Source organism: Bombina bombina, chromosome 11 (assembly GCF_027579735.1).
Source record: "Bombina bombina isolate aBomBom1 chromosome 11, aBomBom1.pri, whole genome shotgun sequence".
NCBI lineage: Eukaryota > Metazoa > Chordata > Amphibia > Anura > Bombinatoridae > Bombina > Bombina bombina.
In genome coordinates this window covers 37,456,719-37,480,087 of record NC_069509.1, presented here as the reverse complement: position 1 = coordinate 37,480,087, position 23,369 = coordinate 37,456,719, and the positions used below count along the sequence as shown (strand labels likewise).

General features: G+C 40.3%; 1 protein-coding gene across 1 annotated transcript; it reads right to left on the bottom strand.

The window, feature by feature from the left end:
• Positions 1 to 23,095, bottom strand: TBX6 (T-box transcription factor 6). The gene is made up of 9 exons (XM_053694442.1): positions 22,978 to 23,095; positions 15,251 to 15,500; positions 14,024 to 14,291; positions 13,351 to 13,497; positions 12,312 to 12,382; positions 7,257 to 7,324; positions 6,870 to 6,872; positions 4,883 to 5,186; positions 1 to 343 (listed from the first exon to the last, which is right to left on the bottom strand). Exons 1-9 carry the CDS (start codon positions 23,093 to 23,095, stop codon positions 1 to 3), a joined length of 1,572 nt encoding a protein of 523 aa, XP_053550417.1.
• Positions 23,096 to 23,369: the final 274 nt, after the last annotated feature.

Below are 23,369 nucleotides of genomic sequence, written 5' to 3'. Positions count from 1 at the left end.
TCACATCCAACCTCCCCCCTTATACAGACGCTGCAGCTGTGCACCAGTATATTGTAGGGCGAACTTCGCCCCCTGATTGGACATGAATGGAGGAAAGCGATGGTCAGTGTTCATGGAGTATCCTTTGACACCTTGGTCATCTCCTCGAGAGGGGGCTCCAACTGCACAGGTAGGGTGAGCGAATTCTCCTCCGCAGCCGAGGTCTGTGCTATAAAGCCGGAAGTCTGGTTGGCTGTTAAAGATTTGGGGAGATTCTTGATTGATGGAGAAGGGAGCATTTAGTCTGTTCAAAGACGTAGGGGGGTGTCCTGACGGGTTCTGCTGAGCAGGAGCATCAATGGGGCTGTAGGGAAAACATAGGGTGGATCAGATGGGAACTGGTGCTGCACGTGCATGTGAAGCATAGCTAGATATTCTCAATGCACCAGCATTTTAAATACTGCAGCTGCTCAGAGCACAAGTGGGGCTTGTATCATGTCAGCAATTAACAAATTCACCAGATGGTACAAGCACCATAAAGGGACAGGAAACGCCAAAATGTTCCTTTATGATCTGGATAGAACATACAATTTCAAACAGCTTTCCAATTTACTTCTGTTATCAAATTTGCTTCAGTCTCTTGATATCCTTTGTTAAATGAACAGCATTGCACTACTGGCAGCTATCTGAACACATCTAGTTAGCTAATCACAAGAGAAAAATGTGTGCAGGCACCAATCAGCAGCTAGCTCCCAATAGTGTAGGATATGTGCGTATTTTATTTCAACAATGGATACCAAAAGAACAAAGTATATTTTAAAATAGAACTGTCTTAATTTTACATGTTCTATCTGAATCATGAAACTTTAATTTTGACTTTTCTATCCCTTTAAGCTCTCTTAGCAAGTGCTGTGTTTAAAATGCTGGTGCACGGTGCATACTTAAATACACTTTTCAAACAGCTATAGTTTTTATTAGGAGCATTTTTGCTACAACATGAATATTACAATTACAATTCCGCCTTCCAATTATGGAAGAAAAAATGTCTATTCCCTCCTTTGATAGAAAGTTCACAGGACATTGTTAAATTTGTTTTAACAGAAAAATATTTAAATGTTTACATTGGATTTTTATAATAGTGAAGTATTTTAGTGGAATCTATGAGATTTGAAGATGCATAAGATTGCATTGTGACCTGTAAACATGTGACTATTTACATTGTATTTGATAATAAAGGACCAGTAGATTTGCATAAACAACAAATGCATTATAACAAGACAATGCAATAGCACTTAGTCTGAACCTCAAATGAGTAGCATATTTTTTTCAGAAGATTTCAGTTATGTCTATTACCACTCCTCCTGTATCATGTGACAGCCATCAGCCAATCATGAATGCATATACGTATAGTCTGTGAATTCTTGCACATGCTCAGTAGGAGCAGATGATTTAAAAAGTGTAAATATAAAAAGACTGCATATTTTGTTAATGGAAGTACAATGGGAAGTTGTTTAAAATTGCTGCTCTATCTGAATCATGAAAGTTTAATTTTGACTTGTGTGTCCCTTTAATTCAAATAAAAAAAAATAGTAATAATTCAGTTCTGAAATAAGTAGATAAAACTCACTAAATGCACTACTGCTCTAGATCTAAATGCAATGCACTACCGCTCCAGATCTAAATGCAATGCACTACTGCTCTAGATCTAAATGCAATGCACTACTGCTCTAGATCTAAATGCAATGCACTACTGCTCTAGATCTTAATGCAATGTACTACTGCTCTAGATCTTAATACAATGCACTACTGCTCCAGATCTTAATGCAATGCACTACCGCTCCAGATCTAAATGCAATGCACTACTGCTCTAGATCTAAATGCAATGCACTACTGCTCTAGATCTAAATGCAATGCACTACTGCTCTAGATCTAAATGCAATGCACTACTGCTCTAGATCTTAATACAATGCACTACTGCTCCAGATCTTAATGCAATGCACTACTGCTCTAGATCTTAATGCAATGCACTACCGCTCCAGAGCTAAATGCAATGCACTACTGCTCTAGATCTAAATGCAATGCACTACTGCTCCAGATCTAAATGCAATGCACTACTGCTCCAGAGCTAAATGCAATGCACTACTGCTCCAGATCTAAATGCAATGCACTACTGCTCCAGAGCTAAATGCAATGCACTACTGCTCCAGATCTAAATGCAATGCACTACTGCTCCAGATCTAAATGCAATGCACTACCGCTCCAGATCTAAATGCAATGCACTACCGCTCCAGATCTAAATGCAATGCACTACTGCTCCAGAGCTAAATGCAATGCACTACTGCTCCAGATCTAAATGCAATGTACTACCGCTCCAGATCTAAATGCAATGCACTACCGCTCCAGATCTAAATGCAATGCACTACTGCTCCAGAGCTAAATGCAATGCACTACCGCTCCAGATCTAAATGCAATGTACTACCGCTCCAGATCTAAATGCAATGTACTACCGCTCCAGATCTAAATGCAATGTACTACCGCTCCAGATCTAAATGCAATGCACTACTGCTCCAGATCTTAATGCAATGCACTACTGCTCTAGATCTAAATGCAATGCACTACTGCTCTAGATCTAAATGCAATGCACTAGTACTACTGCTCCAGAGCTAAATGCAATGCACTACTGCTCCAGAGCTAAATGCAATGCACTACCGCTCCAGAGCTAAATGTAATGTACTACTGCTCCAGAGCTAAATGCAATGCAATGCTGCTCCAGATCTAAATGCACTACCGCTCCAGATGTAAATGCAATGTACTACCGCTCCAGATCTAAATGCAATGCACTACTGCTCCAGATCTAAATGCAAAGCACTACCACTCCAGATCTAAATGCAATGCACTACCGCTCAAGATCTAAATGCAATGCACTACTGCCCCAGAGCTAAATGCAATGTACTACTGCTCCAGATCTAAATGCAATGCAGTACTGCTCTAGATCTTAATGCAATGCACTACCGCTCCAGAGCTAAATGCAATGCACTACTGCTCTAGATCTAAATGCAATGCACTACTGCTCCAGATCTAAATGCAATGCACTACTGCTCCAGAGCTAAATGCAATGCACTACTGCTCCAGATCTAAATGCAATGCACTACTGCTCCAGAGCTAAATGCAATGCACTACTGCTCCAGATCTAAATGCAATGCACTACTGCTCCAGATCTAAATGCAATGCACTACCGCTCCAGATCTAAATGCAATGCACTACCGCTCCAGATCTAAATGCAATGCACTACTGCTCCAGAGCTAAATGCAATGCACTACTGCTCCAGATCTAAATGCAATGTACTACCGCTCCAGATCTAAATGCAATGCACTACCGCTCCAGATCTAAATGCAATGCACTACTGCTCCAGAGCTAAATGCAATGCACTACCGCTCCAGATCTAAATGCAATGTACTACCGCTCCAGATCTAAATGCAATGTACTACCGCTCCAGATCTAAATGCAATGTACTACCGCTCCAGATCTAAATGCAATGCACTACTGCTCCAGATCTTAATGCAATGCACTACTGCTCTAGATCTAAATGCAATGCACTACTGCTCTAGATCTAAATGCAATGCACTAGTACTACTGCTCCAGAGCTAAATGCAATGCACTACTGCTCCAGAGCTAAATGCAATGCACTACCGCTCCAGAGCTAAATGTAATGTACTACTGCTCCAGAGCTAAATGCAATGCAATGCTGCTCCAGATCTAAATGCACTACCGCTCCAGATGTAAATGCAATGTACTACTGCTCCAGATCTAAATGCAAAGCACTACCACTCCAGATCTAAATGCAATGCACTACCGCTCAAGATCTAAATGCAATGCACTACTGCCCCAGAGCTAAATGCAATGTACTACTGCTCCAGATCTAAATGCAATGCAGTACTGCTCCAGAGCTAAATGCAATGCACTACTGACAGCTGCTCCAGATCTAAATGCAATGCACTACTGCACCAGAGCTAAATGCAATGCACTACTGCTCCAGAGCTAAATGCAAAGCACTACTGCTCAAGAAGTAAATGCAGTGCACTCCTGTTCAAGAGCTAAATGCAGTGCATTACTGCTCAAGAGCTAAATACAATGCACTACTGATCAAGAGCTAAATACAATGCACTACTGCTCAAGAGCTAAATACAATGCACTACTGATCAAGAGCTAAATGTAATGCACTGCTGCTCAAGAAGTAAATGCAATGCACTACTGCTCAAGAGCTAAATGCAATGCACTACTACTCAAGAAGTAAATGCAATGCACTACTGCTCAAGAGCTAAATGGAATGCACTACTGCTCAAGAGCTAAATGCAATGCACTACTGATCAAGAGCTAAATGCAATTCACTACTGATCAAGAGCTAAATGTAATGCACTACTGATCAAGAGCTAAATGTAATGCACTACTAATCAAGAGCTAAATGTAATGCACTACTGCTCCAGAGCTAAATGCAATGCACTACTGCTCAAGAAGTAAGTGCAATTCACTACTGCTCCAGAGCTAAATGCAATGCACTACTGCTCCAGAGCTAAATGCAATGCACTACTGCTCAAGAAGTAAATGCAATGCACTACTGCTCAAGAGCTAAATGTAATGCACTACTGCTCAAGAGCTAAATGTAATGCACTACTGATCAAGAGCTAAATGTAATGCACTACTGATCAAGAGCTAAATGCAATACCCTTTTGCTTCAGAACTAAATGCAATGCACTACAGGACAAGAGAGATAGATAGATACTGTATATAGATAATATAGATAGACATAGATGGATAGAGAGATATATAATAGATAGACAGACAAATAGATAGATAGATATATACATACATACAAATGAAGATGTACAGACAGGCGGAGACTCACCAGGTATACATGTCTCTGTCATTTCTGGGGGGCTGTTCCGGGTAAGAGCTTTCATTAGGCTGCACAAAGTTCTCTGTTGCTTGTCGGGGCAAATCCATGCCAGCTGCTGGTCTCTGGTTGGCTGTCATTTGCAGAGTAGATGGCTCAGGGGCGTCTGCAGAAGGTGGAGTTGGTGAGGGTGGTGTGATAGGGTGAAACGAGCAGTCAGGGCTTGGAAGGGGGATACCCAGACCCCCTCTAATATCCAGCTCCTCACTCAGTGTGGAGTCACAGGGACCAGCATACAGAGGACGCTTACACTCTGCTGAGAATGCGGGAGACAGAAGAAGGGGGTATGAGAGAGTGGGGTAGGACAGAGAAAGTAAAGAGAATGTGGGGTGAAAACAAGAGAGTAGAAAGTGGAGAAATAAAGAGATAAGTGGATGAGAGCAGGAGAACAGACATTATAGACACAGAGCAGTAACAAATACTACTGAGTAACGTTAGTAACATTATGCACCACTACTGGACCAGGAGGCACCAATTTGTAATAAAACAAATTCATAAAATATTTCAAAGACCAAATGAGTGTGAAGGCCTAGTGCTATAGAAATACCTCCTAAATACTGCTGCCCTAGGCACAGACCATCATGAGGCCGTATGTGATTTCCCACCTCCTAAATACTGCTGCCCTAGGCACAAACCATCATGAGGCCGTATGTGATTTCCCACCTCCTAAATACTGCTGCCCTAGGCACAGACCATCATGAGGCCGTATGTGATTTCCCACCTCCTAAATACTGCTGCCCTAGGCACAGACCATCATGAGGCCGTATGTGATTTCCCACCTAAATACTGCTGCCCTAGGCACAGACCATCATGAGGCCGTATGTGATTTCCCACCTCCTAAATACTGCTGCCCTAGGCAAAGACCATCATGAGGCCGTATGTGATTTCCCACCTCCTAAATAGTGCTGCCCTAGGCACAGACAATCATGAGGCCGTATGTGATTTCCCACCTCCTTAATACTGCTGCCCTAGGAACAGACCATCATGAGGCTGTATGTGATTTCCCACCTCCTAAATACTGCTGCCCTAGGCACAGACCATCATGAGGCCGTATGTGATTTCCCACCTAAATACTGCTGCCCTAGGCACAGACCATCATGAGGCCGTATGTGATTTCCCACCTCCTAAATACTGCTGCCCTAGGCAAAGACCATCATGAGGCCGTATGTGATTTCCCACCTCCTAAATAGTGCTGCCCTAGGTACAGACCATCATGAGGCCATATGTGATTTCCCACCTCCTAAATACTGCTGCCCTAAGCACAGACCATCATGAGGCTGTATGTGATTTCCCACCTCCTAAATACTGCTGCCCTAGGCACAGACCATCATGAGGCTGTATGTGATTTCCCACCTCCTAAATACTGCTGCCCTAGGCACAGACCATCATGAGGCTGTATGTGATTTCCCACCTCCTAAATACTGCTGCCCTAGGCACAGACAATCATGAGGCCGTATGTGATTTCCAACCTCCTAAATACTGCTGCCCTAGGCACAGACCATCATGAGGCTGTATGTGATTTCCTTGATAACTTAATTTCCATTGCATTTTTTGCATATGAACAAGAACTTAAAGGGGCATAAAACCCCCCAAAAAATATTTTATGATTGAGAAAGAGCATATCATTTTAAGCACCATTCCAATCTACTTCTATTATAGAATTTGCTTAATTTTCTTGTTATCCTTTGTTGAAGTAGCCGCAATGCTCTACTGGGAACTAGCTGAACACATCTGGTGAGCCAATGACAAGAGGCATAGCAGTGCAGCCACAAATCAGCAGCTAGGTCCCATTTGTGCATTTCTGAGCCTACCTAGGTATACTTTTCAACAAATGATACTAATAGAATGAAGCAAATTATATAATAGCAGTAATTTGGATAGTTGTTTAATATGGAATGATCAATCTGAATCATGAAAGTTTAATTTTGACTGTACTGACCCTCTAAAGGAATTTACTAATGCATTTATTTTTTGCACCAGCAAACCTTGCAAAATTATGTGTTTATCTTCCCAAAGGGCAAGTGCCTGCTCAGGAGCTGCTATGTTGCGAATGTTGAGTGGAACTTTAGCTCTACGGATATTGTTGGGGTGTAAAACAAATAGTTTGCATGAGATACAAGTGCAAACATAAAGGGCTCTAACAAATGACATTTTATGTAGAATGTCTGTTTAAATTCTGTTCTTTACTGTGTAATGTTTTATCTTATCCCCTGGGGGGGACGCCCTTGGCCTCACTGTAAGATAAATTTGCCTTCTTAGCTGTTGTTGCAATATAGAGGACGGAGGAGGTTAGTGACCCTGATACAAATATCCCAGTGTCACCTACCGGGGTGGAAAGGTTCTTCCTCCTGTTCAGACCTCAGTAACTTCCTCTTCACACGAATCGATCGATCCCTACAAAGAGAATGATTATTTGACAGGTGTCAATCATAATGTTAGTTCTCAAGAAGATTTGCATGAGAGATAATTGTAATGCTAAGAAATATGATGATTACAGCTCAATAAACTAAAGCTAAAAGATAATCAGGTGGAGATTTAGGCAGAGATTTAAGGTAAATTTGTGTGCAATATGTATGTATGTTTTTTTATACTAGTGTCAAAGTCTACTGATACCTTTTTGGGCACATTCAGTATAGTGTTACCCACGTATATGGCACTTTACAGCAGTACAAATACAAAAGGCTTTTAAATATAAAGATACCAAAAACGTTAGGGGGCTGTTGCCCTTAAAGGGACACTAAACCCAATATTTCTCTTTAGAGCAGCAATTTTAAGCAACTTTCTAATTTACTCCTATTATCAAATTTTCTTTGTTCTCTTGCTATCTTTATTTAAAAAATAAGGCATCTAAGCTAAGGAGACAGACAATTTTTGGTTCAGGACTCTGGACAGCACATGTTTAATGGTGGATGCATTTACCTACCAATCAGCAAGAACAACCCAGGTTGTGAACCAAAAATGGGCCAGCTTCTAAACTTAAATTCTTGCTTTTCAAATAAAGATAGCAAGATAGTGAATAAAAATTGATAATAGGAGTAAATTAGAAAGTTTCTTAAAATTGCTGCTATATCTGAATCATGAAAGAACAAATTTGGGTTCAGTGTCCCTTTAAGAGCTTACAATTAAATTAACATCAGGCGGGACTAAGCGACAAAAAAGATTGGGTAAGTTATTTTGGCTGTACTTAAATTGCAGATAAGTATTAAGCCAGGAGCTATATGATATCTGTTGGATGAGGGGAATTTTTAGCTGGGCCTTAGAGAGTGCTAACAGGACATAAACTCAAAAATGATCCATAATCAGGGGTTTTATTACAGGCGTATTAATCAAGACTGGGCCCATATGGCCCTACAATCAGTATTGGTTTTGGTACAGGGGGCCTGGTGGGGCCTGGGTTCATCTGCATCATGCCCGACCCCTCTGTGTTCCCTCTTTAGTAAAAACAGAGGGCTCACCGTGTGAGGAAAGTGTATGTATTTGCCTTAACAAAATGGTGGCAGGGTTTCCAAAATGGCGTCACATTGTGGCCACTATATTTGTACATATGCAAATCTTTTGTTGCTGACTAACCAAGGGAGAAGGATAACCACAGTCACAGACAAGTAACCCCTCCTGTTCTCATGTGGCTGCTGGCTCAGCTTCTGCTGATATTTAGTAGCCAGTAAGGGCATGGGGGGCCCTTGTCATCGTTTGCCTGGGGCCCAGTGAGGTTTAGTTACTTTCCTGTACATTATTTATGTTTAAGAGCACTTTTACCATGTAAAATATTTAGCTTTCTTAAAAAAGATGACTTTAAAGATATTTATTTGTATTGGCGCCACCAGCCGATCTAGAACTGAAAGAGGAAAAATGCACAAGCCAGGGACGCACACGTGTGTAGTGCTGGATCCGATTATGCATTTAGTTCTTTCAAACATATCTCTAAAGACATTTTAATAAAGTAGTCATTTTATTAAGTATAGCTAAAATAAATGTTACATTAGTTTACAGAAGTGAACATTTCAGGCATTCTTTATTAGCTGACTTTAGTGAGAGTGGCTGTTTGTCTGCTTGGTTCATTACTGTACAATACTTTCTCTGCTACATACTTTATACAACTATTTTCTACTCACAGTCTGGGTTTCTCATTAGGCAATTCAGCCAGGTTACTAAGGGGCACCTTTATTTTAAGGGACACCTGTCTGCCAGGTTATGAGATGCAAAATAGTTGTTATTTTCTTAAATTTCCTTTTTTGTTGTTGTTGATTTTTAGACCAGGGCATGTGCTTGTGTGATATCACATGGCTCTGAAAGTAAGTTGTGCCTAGGGGCTCTTAAACTATCTGTGTATAGTGCAATGCTACAATGAGTCTCACGTTACCTCCTCATGCAGAGAGACAGGAGACCAGGAGTGCATACTGCAGTTATACTAAGACTGTGTATAGTGCTACAATGAGTCTCACGTCACCCCCTTATGCAGAGAGACAGGAGACCAGGAGTGCATACTGCAGTTATACTAAGACTATCTGTGTATAGGGTAATGCTACAATGAGTCTCACGTCACCCCCTCATGCAGAGAGACAGGAGACCAGGAGTGCATACTGCAGTTATACTAAGACTGTGTATAGTGCTACAATGAGTCTCACGTCACCCCCTCATGCAGAGAGACAGGAGACCAGGAGTGCATACTGCAGTTATACTGAGACTATCTGTGTATAGTCCAATGCTATAGTGAGTCTCACGTCACCCCCTTATTTAGAGAGATAGGAGACCAGGAGTGCATACTGCAGTTATACTAAGACTGTGTATAGTGCTACAATGAGTCTCACGTCACCCCCTCATGCAGAGAGACAGGAGACCAGGAGTGCATACTGCAGTTATACTGAGACTATCTGTGTATAGTCCAATGCTATAGTGAGTCTCACGTCACCCCCTTATTTAGAGAGATAGGAGACCAGGAGTGCATACTGCAGTTATACTAAGACTGTGTATAGTGCTACAATGAGTCTCACGTCACCCCCTCATGCAGAGAGACAGGAGACCAGGAGTGCATACTGCAGTTATACTGAGACTATCTGTGTATAGTCCAATGCTATAGTGAGTCTCATGTCACCCCCTCATGCAGAGAGACAGGAGACCAGGAGTGCATACTGCAGTTATACTGATACTATCTGTGTATAGTCCAATGCTATAGTGAGTCTAGCTTCACCCCCTTATGCAGAGAGACAGGAGACCAGGAGTGCATACTGCAGTTATACTGAGATTGTCTGTGTATAGTGCAATGCTACAATGAGTCTCACGTCACCCCCTCATGCAGAAACACAGGAGACCAGGAGTGCATACTGCAGTTATACTGAGACTATCTGTGTATAATGCTACAATGAGTCTCACGTTACCTCCTCCTGCAGAGACCAGGAGTGCATACTGCAGTTATACTAAGACTATCTGTGTATACTGCTACAATGAGTCTCACGTCAACCCCTCATGCAGAGACTCAGGAGACCAGGAGTGCATACTGCAGTTATACTGAGACTATCTGTGTATAGGGCAATGTTACAGTGAGTCTCACGTCACCCCCTTATGCAGAGAGACAGAAGACCAGGAGTGCATACTGCAGTTATACTGAGACTATCTGTGTATAGTGCAATGCTACAATGAGTCTCACGTCACCCCCTTATGCATAGAGACAGGAGACCAGGAGTGCATACTGCAGTTATACTGAGAGTGTCTGTGTATAGTGCAATGCTACAATGAGTCTCATGTCTCCCCCTTATTCAGAGAGAAAGGAGACCAGGAGTGCATACTGCAGTTATACTGAGACTATCTGTGTATAGTGCAATGCTACAATGAGTCTCACGTTACCTCCTCATGCAGAGACACAGGAGACCAGGAGTGCATACTGCAGTTATACTGAGGTTGTCTGTGTATAGTGCAATGCTACAATGAGTCTCACGTCACCCCCTTATGCAGAAAGACAGGAGACCAGGAGTACATACTGCAGTTATACTGAGACTATCTGTGTATAGTGCAATGCTACAATAAGTCTCACGTTACCTCCTCATGCAGAGACACAGGAGACCAGGAGTGCATACTGCAGTTATACTGAGGTTGTCTGTGTATAGGGCAATGTTACAGTGAGTCTCACATGTCACCCCCAGAGTCACAGGAGACCAGGAGTGCATACTGCAGTTATACTGAGAGTGTCTGTGTATAGTGCAATGCTACAATGAGTCTTACGTCACCCCCTCCTGCAGAGAGAAAGGAGACCAGGAGTGCAAACTGCAGTTATACTGAGGTTGTCTGTGTATAGTGCAATGCTACAATGAGTCTCACGTCACCCCCTTATGCAGAGAGACAGGAGACCAGGAGTGCATACTGCAGTTATACTGAGACTATCTGTGTATAGTGCAATGCTACAATGAGTCTCACGTCACCTCCTCATGCAGAGAGACAGGAGACCAGGAGTGCATACTGCAGTTATACTGAGACTATCTGTGTATAGTGCAATGCTACAATGAGTCTCACGTCACCTCCTCATGCAGAGACACAGGAGACCAGGAGTGCATACTGCAGTTATACTGAGGTTTTTTGTGTATAGGGCAATGCTACAGTGAGTCTCACATGTCACCCCCAGAGACACAGGAGACCAGGAGGAGTGCATACTGCAGTTATACTGAGACTATCTGTGTATAGTGCAATGCTACAATGAGTCTCACGTCACCTCCTCATGCAGAGAGACAGGAGACCAGGAGTGCATACTGCAGTTATACTGAGACTTTCTGTGTATAGTCCAACGCTAAAGTGAGTCTCACGTCACCTCCTCATGCAGAGAGACAGGAGACCAGGAGTGCATACTGCAGTTATACTGAGACTATCTGTGTATAGTCCAACGCTAAAGTGAGTCTCACGTCACCCCCTCATGCAGAGAGACAGGAGACAAGGAGTGCATACTCACTTATACTGAGAGTACAATGCTACGGTGAGTCTCACATGTAACCTTCAAGCAGCCTTTGATTGAACACAGCATAGGAGACCAGTCACGTGTATTGAAAGAGCATATATATATGGTCTGCCTTGTTGTTATATTTATGAGGCTATACATGCTTTTATATATATATATATATATATATATATATAATGTAATTGTTTTGCAGTTCAGTGCTTAATAGCAGATAACAAACTAACATTCATGTCTCTTTAATCTTAGCTGTGGTGTCTAGATGCCCTGGTGTAGTTTCACTGGACTGATGGAGTCTTGTGAAGGGGAAGTGTTGCTGTGAGAGGCTGCTAAAGGTATTCCTGCTAGAGGTAGGTGATGACGTGGTATGCACATGCCAGACAGAGTGTAGAGTCACTGATGCTTTTGTTGGAAGGCAACTTTACTTAGTGGTGAAGACTTTACCTCTTGTTCTTCATCCCATCTTCCCGGAATCCTTTAGCAAATGGATTTGTCTGGATTTTGAGCTGTGTTATCTGCAAGAAATAATGAGATACACTGACTCAGTAGGATCCAGACTATACACATAGTATCTAACAAGACCACTGACAACAATCTCATGGCCATGACTATTCTAAGATGTTGCAACTCTTGACTAAAGGTCGTCAATTTCCACTGTGAGAATCTCACAGCTGACATCCTTGATCTGGTGACATTGTGGTAGGGCTAAGTTTAATCACTTGGGTGCTAGAGAGGGAGTCATTGCATTATTAAAGGGGCAGTCTACATGAAAATTGTCATTGTTTAAAAAGATAGATAATCCCTTTATTACCCATTCCCCAGTTTTGCATAACCAACACGGTTTAGAGGTTATAAAGTATATTAATATAACAATGTTGGTTGTGCAAAGCTGGGGAATGGCTGTGTAGTTAAAGTGTTATCCTTTTTTTTAAACAATAAAAAATCAAGTAAACTGTCCCTTTAAGAAGATGTATCTGGCATTCAAGGAGTTGAGAAAACGTTGCAATATTGATGTCTAGACTGTGCTGTTATGGCATTATTGGGTCCCTGTTTGGCCACTGTGGAATTAGGGCTCCAATATTACAGCAAGTGAGGCAAAAATACCATCAAGGATCCTTATAGATACAGATTGCCTGCTCCCTGTATGACCTTTTTTACTTTATACGACCTTTACCTGATATCTTTCATTCTCTGACCATCATCTGTACATCTCCTGCCATTCCCCAGCCATGTATCTCATGATGTTCATTACACGTTCTCTGCCTTCCTTTTTAATGTACTTCTGCCACCCTTAAATCATTTCTTCACAATATCTTCCCTAACTTCCAGTTTGTCGTTGCATAATTCTAGATGGTGTTTAAGTTCCCTGCTATCTGACTAACAGATGTATCCTACCTGTTCTCATGTATGTAACCCCTACTCTTCAGTACAAGTCCACTACTCTTCATGCGTTTTCTTCCTATGCTATATGATCCCCTCTCACCTTCTCATTCTGGTAAGCGGTGACAGTCAGGAAGAGCGTTTCTGGAAATGTGAAGGACGAGCAGCCTCCCCATCGCTGACTGAACACGTCTTGGGCACGAACAATGTGAAAACGAGGCTGGTACTTGTGCATAGAGTGCAGGATAATCTAGAGAAAGAGCAAGCATGGGGTTCATATAAGAATTGGTGGATCCAAGTGTTATTAAACAGAAGCCCCCTCTCTGTATTTCTGACTGACTATTTCATGCCACATGAAGGACTAATCAGAAACTCTTCTCTATATGTGTAGGTGGCATCCATAGATTTTGCTAATCTGGTCTTTGTCTATATGGGCAGATTCTCTTCATTGTTGGTAAATGTAGGGTCTAAATTTAGTGGTATAGTTTTTTTCTGCTATAGGAAAGGTATCCTAATACCTGTAATCAGTCAGCCCCTATCTAAATGTGCAGGAAAGTTCTTTGCTTATGAGTATGTAATGTCTATAGATACTGTAACAGCATTTTTCTATACTCTATGGTATGTGTTTTCTCTATGGTATTGATACACCTCTATGTTGGAGGTAAGTGATTTCTTCTAAATGAGTACTTTACAATTTGGGAGTAAGGTTCTTTCTCTCTGTAGCTGCATAGAAACCCTTATAGGAAGAATGGGCATAATGGGCATTTTTTACTTACATGTCCCATCTGGTCCAATGTGTTGTTGGTGAGTTTTATCTTATGAAAAGAGATTGGTTGCTTCATCCAGTGGCTGCCAGGAGCAGGGGAATCCGGGTGTATATAAACCCTCTCTGGTAGCCGAGGCTCTGCTCTCCCGCTGGGTTCCCAGTGGTCTTCCTGCCACTTGTAGCGAGAGTTATCCACTGGAACAATGTCCGCCAAGAGCAGGTACTTACCATCTGGGTCCAGCCCAGAGACACTGATCTTGCACTGAGGAAACATACGTCTGTGAAGAGGACAGAAAAAAAATTATACAGTGGATCATCTATATGAATGCACTGCTCCATGCACCCATTACACAACCTGTTTTTCCATACCCTCACCTTTCTATTTATTTGTTCCCTGCCTATTTTGCTATTTTTGTCTATCTATCTGTATCTCTTAGTATCTATCTATCTATCTATCTATCTATCTATCTATCTATCTGTATCTATCGGTCTGCCTATCTATGTCTATTTATTTGTATCTATCTATCTATCTATCTATCTATCTATGTCTATTTATCTATCTCTCTGTATCTATCTGTCTATCTCTTTGTATCTATCTATCTGTCTGTCTGTCTAACTATTTCTATCTATCTATCTATCATCTATCTATCTATCTATCTATCTATCTATCTATCTATCTATCTGTATCTATCGGTCGGTCTGTCTATCTATCTATCTATCTATCTATCTGTCTGTCTGTCTGTCTGTCTGTCTGTCTATCTCTTTGTATCTATCTATCTGTCTGTCTGTCTAACTATTTCTATCTATCTATCTATCTATCTATCTATCTATCTATCTGTATCTATTGGTCTGTCTGTCTGTCTATCTATCTCTATCTGTATCTATTGGTCTACCTGTCTGTCTATCTATCTATCTGTATCGGTCTGTCTGTCTAACTATTTCTATATATCTATCTATGGCTATCTATCTGTGTATCTCTATCTATCTATCTATCTATCTATCTATCTATCTGTCTGTCTGTCTATCTCTTTGTATTGACAAGACAGATTACATATCAGTGTCCTTGTCTCCTCGTATGACTTATCCTCCTTCCCTGTTTTATCATTTCTGTAATATCTTATTCATATTTTGGCTGCAACCTCTTCTCCAAACCTCTGTACCCTTTCCCCACTTGTCACTCCAGTTTCCTTTCTCTGCCCCCCCCCCCCCCCATCCCTTTTTACCTCTCATTTCTCACCTCCCAGACTTTGTTATGATCATTTCTGTTCCTATGGAATGAAACTGCTTCCACAGATCCTTGTTCTCCAAAACCATCTTCACATTTCCTGGCAAACGGGGGGCTTCACAGGGGGCCTGAGGCTGCCCAAACCCCAAGGTTGGTCCGGGCGGCAATGAGAGAGGTGTGAGAGGCGCTGCTCCCAGAATTCTCTGGGAAGGGTCTAGAGCTGGGAACAGACTGTCGTACCTCTGGTTGGGCACCTCTAAATCTGTAAGAGAGTCAGTGAAAGGGTCAAGAATAGGCACAGAGCTTCCCACAACCCACAAAATACCCTGCTGGGCACCAGGGCTGAGAGTTCTTATCTCTCCAGCAGTCACAGGGTCAGGGGGATGTTGAGCTACTTGGCAGGTATGTGCTAAATGGGAACAGTGTCCCACTAATTAGAACCCTGCAGTGAGCTATGGTAACGAGCTGGGGACATTCAGTCCGTATCCTGCAGCAGACAGCTTGTGTATCCTACAGGGACTTTACTTATGGGGAAAATAAGATGTTCAAAGGAGGTTGCTAACATGCAACATGGTGTCAAAAAATACACAAAACTTATAGAGAAAGAATTTGAACTTAAAGGGGCATTGAACTCAAAAGTTGTCTATTGTGCATTTGAGACAGCAGCATTTACATGTGTCTAAAAAAATGTAAAGTAAAAACAATGCTTACAAGTGAAATGCTACTTATAGTGCAGTATTGTTTTTTTGCTTCCTGCTAATTCTCATTGGCTGATAAGGACAACTCCCTCTACTTTAGTAGAGTGACAAGAAAACCTTGATTTATTTAGCACAGGAACTTGAATTAAAGATTTTGAAATGTCCTTATTATACGAAACAAAGGAAGAAATTGACTAAACAATCCCTTTAATATGTATAGATATGATAGGAATCTCTATGGATATTAATAGTTAAGAAAGCTGAGGCTTAAAGCATTTTTTTTATTAAAAGAGCAACCTCCAAGGGGTCATGATCTGAGGCTGGAGAGCAGCAGGTTCAAGAGGAATTTGTGCAAATTCTTCTTTACAGAAAGGTGATTGGTTCGTGGAACAGACTTCCAGTAGAGGTGGTAATGACAAATACTGTAAGGGAATATGAGAGTATCTGGGACAGGCTGTCCTGAGAATCAAGTCTGGTTCTTATCTACTGCAAAAATCTGTTTTTATGGGGGTGTATGGATAAGTCAGTAGGTGTAACAAAACCTCAGTATAACAGCAGCATATTATTATAACAAAACCTCAGTATAACAACATATAACAGATCCTTAGTATAACAACATATCCATATAACAGATCCTTAGTATAACAACATATCCATATAACAGATCCTTAGTATAACAACATATCCATATAACAGATCCTTAGTATAACAACATATCCATATAACAGATCCTTAGTATAACAACATATCCATATAACAGATCCTTAGTATAACAACATATCCATATAACAGATCCTTAGTATAACAACATATCCATATAACAGATCCTCAGTATAACAACATATCCATATAACAGATCCTCAGTATAACAACATATCCATATAACAGATCCTCAGTATAACAACATATCCATATAACAGATCCTTAGTATAACAACATATCCATATAACAGATCCTTAGTATAACAACATATCCATATAACAGATCCTTAGTATAACAACATATCCATATAACAGATCCTTAGTATAACAACATATCCATATAACAGATCCTTAGTATAACAACATATCCATATAACAGATCCTCAGTATAACAACATATCCATATAACAGATCCTCAGTATAACAACATATCCATATAACAGATCCTCAGTATAACAACATATCCATATAACAGATCCTCAGTATAACAACATATCCATATAACAGATCCTTAGTATAACAACATATCCATATAACAGATTCTCAGTATAACAACATATCCATATAACAGATCCTCAGTATAACAACATATCCATATAACAGATCCTCAGTATAACAACATATCCATATAACAGATCCTTAGTATAACAACATATCCATATAACAGATCCTTAGTATAACAACATATCCATATAACAGATCCTTAGTATAACAACATATCCATATAACAGATTCTCAGTATAACAACATATCCATATAACAGATCCTTAGTATAACAACATATCCATATAACAGATCCTTAGTATAACAACATATCCATATAACAGATCCTTAGTATAACAACATATCCATATAACAGATTCTCAGTATAACAACATATCCATATAACAGATCCTTAGTATAACAACATATCCATATAACAGATCCTTAGTATAACAACATATCCATATAACAGATCCTCAGTATAACAACATATCCATATAACAGATCCTTAGTATAACAACATATCCATATAACAGATCCTTAGTATAACAACATATCCATATAACAGATCCTTAGTATAACAACATATCCATATAACAGATCCTCAGTATAACAACATATCCATATAACAGATCCTCAGTATAACAGCATATCCATATAACAGATCCTCAGTATAACAACATATCCATATAACAGATCCTCAGTATAACAACATATCCATATAACAGATCCTTAGTATAACAACATATCCATATAACAGATCCTTAGTATAACAACATATCCATATAACAGATCCTCAGTATAACAACATATCCATATAACAGATCCTCAGTATAACAACATATCCATATAACAGATCCTTAGTATAACAACATATCCATATAACAGATCCTTAGTATAACAACATATCCATATAACAGATCCTCAGTATAACAACATATCCATATAACAGATCCTCAGTATAACAACATATCCATATAACAGATCCTCAGTATAGCAAGAGATCCTCAGTATAACAGCTGATCCATATAACAGATCCTCAGTATAGCAAGAGATCCTCAGTAAACAACATATCCATATAAAAGAGCTTATCAAAATAGCTGAGCCTTAGTATAACAAGATCTGAATATTGGAGAACCTCGGTATAACAACATATCAGTATAACAACATATCCATATAACATATCCTCAGTATAACAAAATATCAGTATAGTAAAACCTCAGTATAACAAAATATCAGTATAGTAAAACCTCAGTATAACAAAATATCAGTATAGTAAAACCTCGGTATAACAAAATATCAGTATAACAACATATCCATATAACATATCCTCAGTATAACAAAATATCAGTATAGTAAAACCTCAGTATAACAACATAACAATATAAAATAGCCTCAGTATAACAACATAACAATATAGAATAGCCTCAGTATAACAACATAACAATATAAAATAGCCTCAGTATAACAACATAACAATATAAAATAGCCTCAGTATAACAACATATCAGTAAAACTGATATTTAGTATAACAACAAAAGTCCTACTATAATAAATTGTCCTCTGTATAACAACAGAGACAGACTCTGTATTGTATAACAGTATTACATGCATGTATCAGTGGCACAACTTTGGTACAATCATGAAAAGACGCTATATTAACTAACCGAGTGTATCAGAACCTCAGTATTACAGCACCTCAGTATAACAGCACCTTAGTATTACAGCACCTCATTATTACAGCACCTCAGTATTACAGCACCTCATTATTACAGCACCTCATTATTACATCACCTCAGTATAACAGGACCTCATTATTACAGCACCTCAGTATTACAGCACCTCAGTATTACATCACCTCAGTATAACAGCACCTTAGTATAACAGGACCTCATTATTACAGCACCTCAGTATTACAGCACCTCATTATTACATCACCTCAGTATAACAGCACCTCATTATTACATCACCTCAGTATAACAGCACCTCAGTATTACAGCACCTCAGTATAACAGAACCTCATTATTACAGCACCTCAGTATAACAGCACCTCAGTATTACAGCACCTCAGTATTACAGCACCTCATTATTACAGCACCTCAGTATAACAGCACCTCAGTATTACAGCACCTCATTATTACAGCACCTCAGTATTACAGCACCTCATTATTACAGCACCTCAGTATAACAGCACCTCAGTATTACAGCACCTCATTATTACAGCACCTCAGTATAACAGCACCTCAGTATTACAGCACCTCATTATTACATCACCTCAGTATAACAGCACCTTAGTATTACAGCACCTCATTATTACAGCACCTCAGTATAACAGCACCTCATTATTACATCACCTCAGTATAACAGCACCTCATTATTACAGCACCTCAGTATTACAGCACCTCATTATTACATCACCTCAGTATAACAGCACCTCAGTATTACAGCACCTCAGTATAACAGAACCTCAGTATTACAGCACCTCATTATTACAGCACCTCAGTATTACAGCACCTCATTATTACAGCACCTCAGTATAACAGCACCTCAGTATTACAGCACCTCATTATTACAGCACCTCAGTATAACAGCACCTCAGTATTACAGCACCTCAGTATAACAGCACCTCATTATTACAGCACCTCATTATTACATCACCTCAGTATAACAGCACCTCATTATTACAGCACCTCAGTATAACAGCACCTCAATATTACAGCACCTCATTATTACAGCACCTCAGTATTACAGCACCTCATTATTACAGCACCTCAGTATTACAGCACTTCAGTATAACAGCACCTCAGTATTACAGCACCTCCGTATAACAGCACCTCATTATGACAGCACCTCAGTATAACAGCACCTCGGTATTACAGCACCTCAGTATTACAGCACCTCAGTATAACAGCACCTCAGTATTACAGCACCTCAGTATAACAGCACCTCATTATGACAGCACCTCAGTATTACAGCACCTCAGTATAACAGCACCTCATTATAACAGCACCTCATTATTACAGCGCCTCAGTATAACAGCACCTCAGTATTACAGCACCTCAGTATTACAGCACCTAAGTATAACAGCACCTCATTATTACAGCACCTCAGTATTACAGCACCTCAGTATAACAGCACCTCAGTATAACAGCACCTCAGTATAACAGCACCTCCTTATTACAGCACCTCAGTATTACAGCACCTCAGTATAACAGCACCTCATTATAACAGCACCTCATTATTACAGCACCTCATTATGACAGCACCTCATTATGACAGCACCTCAGTATTACATCACCTCAGTATAACAGCACCTCATTATTACAGCACCTCCGTATAACAGCACCTCAGTATTACAGCACCTCATTATTACAGTACCTCAGTATTGCAACACCTCATTATTACAGCACCTCATTATTACAGCACCTCAGTATTACAGCACCTCAGTATAACAGCACCTCATTATAACAGCACCTCATTATTACAGCACCTCAGTATTACAGCACCTCAGTATAACAGCACCTCATTATTATAGCACCTCAGTATAACAGCACCTCAGTATTACAACACCTCATTATTACAGTACCTCAGTATTACAACACCTCATTATTACAGCACCTCAGTATTACAGCACCTCATTATTACAGCACCTCAGTATAACAGCACCTCAGTATAACAGCACCTCATTATTACAGCACCTCAGTATTACAGCACCTCAGTATAACAGCACCTCAGTATTACAGCACCTCATTATTACAGCACCTCAGTATTACAGCACCTCATTATTACAGCACCTCAGTATAACAGCACCTCTGTATTACAGCACCTCTGTATTACAGCACCTCAGTATAACAGCACCTCATTATTACAGCACCTCAGTATTACAGCACCTCATTATTACAGCACCTCAGTATAACAGCACCTCAGTATAACAGCACCTCATTATTACAGCACCTCAGTATTACAGCACCTCATTATTACAGCACCTCAGTATAACAGCACCTCAGTATTACTGCACCTCAGTATAACAGCACCTCAGTATTACAGCACCTCATTATTACAGCACTTCAGTATAACAGCACCTCAGTATAACAGCACCTCAGTATAACAGCACCTCAGTATTACAGCACCTCATTATTACAGTACCTCATTATTACAGCACCTCAGTATAACAGCACCTCTGTATTACAGCACCTCATTATAACAGCACCTCATTATTACAGCACCTCAGTATTACAGCACCTCAGTATAACAGCACCTCATTATTATAGCACCTCAGTATAACAGCACCTCAGTATTACAACACCTCATTATTACAGTACCTCAGTATTACAACACCTCATTATTACAGCACCTCAGTATTACAGCACCTCATTATTACAGCACCTCAGTATAACAGCACCTCAGTATAACAGCACCTCATTATTACAGCACCTCAGTATTACAGCACCTCAGTATAACAGCACCTCAGTATTACAGCACCTCATTATTACAGCACCTCAGTATAACAGCACCTCTGTATTACAGCACCTCTGTATTACAGCACCTCAGTATAACAGCACCTCATTATTACAGCACCTCTGTATTACAGCACCTTAGTATAACAGCACCTCATTATTACAGCACCTCTGTATTACAGCACCTCAGTATAACAGCACCTCATTATTACAGCACCTCAGTATAACAGCACCTCATTATAACAGCACCTCATTATTACAGCACCTCATTATTACAGCACCTCAGTATAACAGCACCTCAGTATTACAGCACCTCAGTATTACAGCACCTCAGTATAACAGCACTTCATTATTACAGCACCTCTTGAGACCCTTGTAGATTGCTACAAAATGAGGTATGTCACATTGTGTTATACAGGGAACATAATTCATTAGAATAATATAAGGTCTGTTCTTAAAATTAGAGGGGATTTTGTGTTTAGCGAATGATGTTTGTTTACTCGGGTGGTCAATTTGTGGTACCTCAGGAGGTTGTGATGGTAATTACAATATATTAATTAAATCGCAAAGGATCATTTCAATATTATTATTATTATTATCAGGTATTTGTAGAGCGCCAACAGATTCCGCAGCGCTGTAAACATAGTCGGTGTACAGGATAGCTTTTGTAGGGGTCAAGTGGGTAGAGGGCCCTGCTGAGAGTTTCACCGTTGTAGTCAGCTCTCATGAAGCGATCTACAAACAGCTGGGCTCATAGGTTTACATTCTAAGGGGTTCAAGGGGAAAGCAGTGGAGTTAGGAAAGGTTAGTGTAGGTTGTATGCATCCCTGAATAGTAGAGTTTTTAGGGAGCGCTTGAAGCTGTTAAAACTAGGGGAGAGTCTTGTGGAGCGAGGCAGGGAGTTCATTTCAATATGCATTAAATGTACCTAGTATGTTTCATGTGGCACATAAACCCTAGAGACACTGATAAAAGACCTCTGAGTTAGGGACACGTCACTGATTTAGCCATTAAAACATACCTGAAGTATTAAACTATGACCGTGGGTCTAGCAGAACATTACTGAACCACAGACATAAAAAAACAGATGGTCCAAAAGAGATTGAACCCTTTACAAGCCAAGATGTTTATATATTTAACTCAAACTGGACATAAAGATGCTGACAGATTACTCCCAAGATTATGATACCTTTTATTAGACCAAGGAATAATTATTGGCATGTAATATCCCATAGAGCGTCAAATCTTAATTTAGAAATAATCAGGTCCATTAAATGGGATTTCAGTCTACAAATATATATATATGTAGACTGGGATCCCTTTATATATGCAAACATAACACCATATTTTCAGGACACTGGTCTCAGCCATAATACCCATCTCTTTCAGAGCATACATACCTGGGTATCTGTATGCCTCATGGTGCCCGCTAGTCGCTGGGTAGGAAGTGGCCAGTGCTTGCAGTGGTCGTACACCATATGTAGTGCCATATTGCTGGAAGATATCAGAGTGATACATTGTGACTGTAGATCAGTGCATGGGGGTCCTATGGGAATGGGGTTCAGGGGATACAGATAATCCAAGGTCCTCTCAGATGGGCTGGTAACTTGTTCTGAGAGGCAAATACATTGAGTGCTCCTTAAAGACCATCCTACACCTTTTGATGTGAGACCCTCCTGCTAGGTGGGAGAAGGCGAGCTGGGGGAGGTCATTTCACACATTAGGACTGAATTAAACTTTATTAAAGGGTCTTTATGACCAGTCTGTGTCTCAGTTTGCCCAGTTGTCAGGA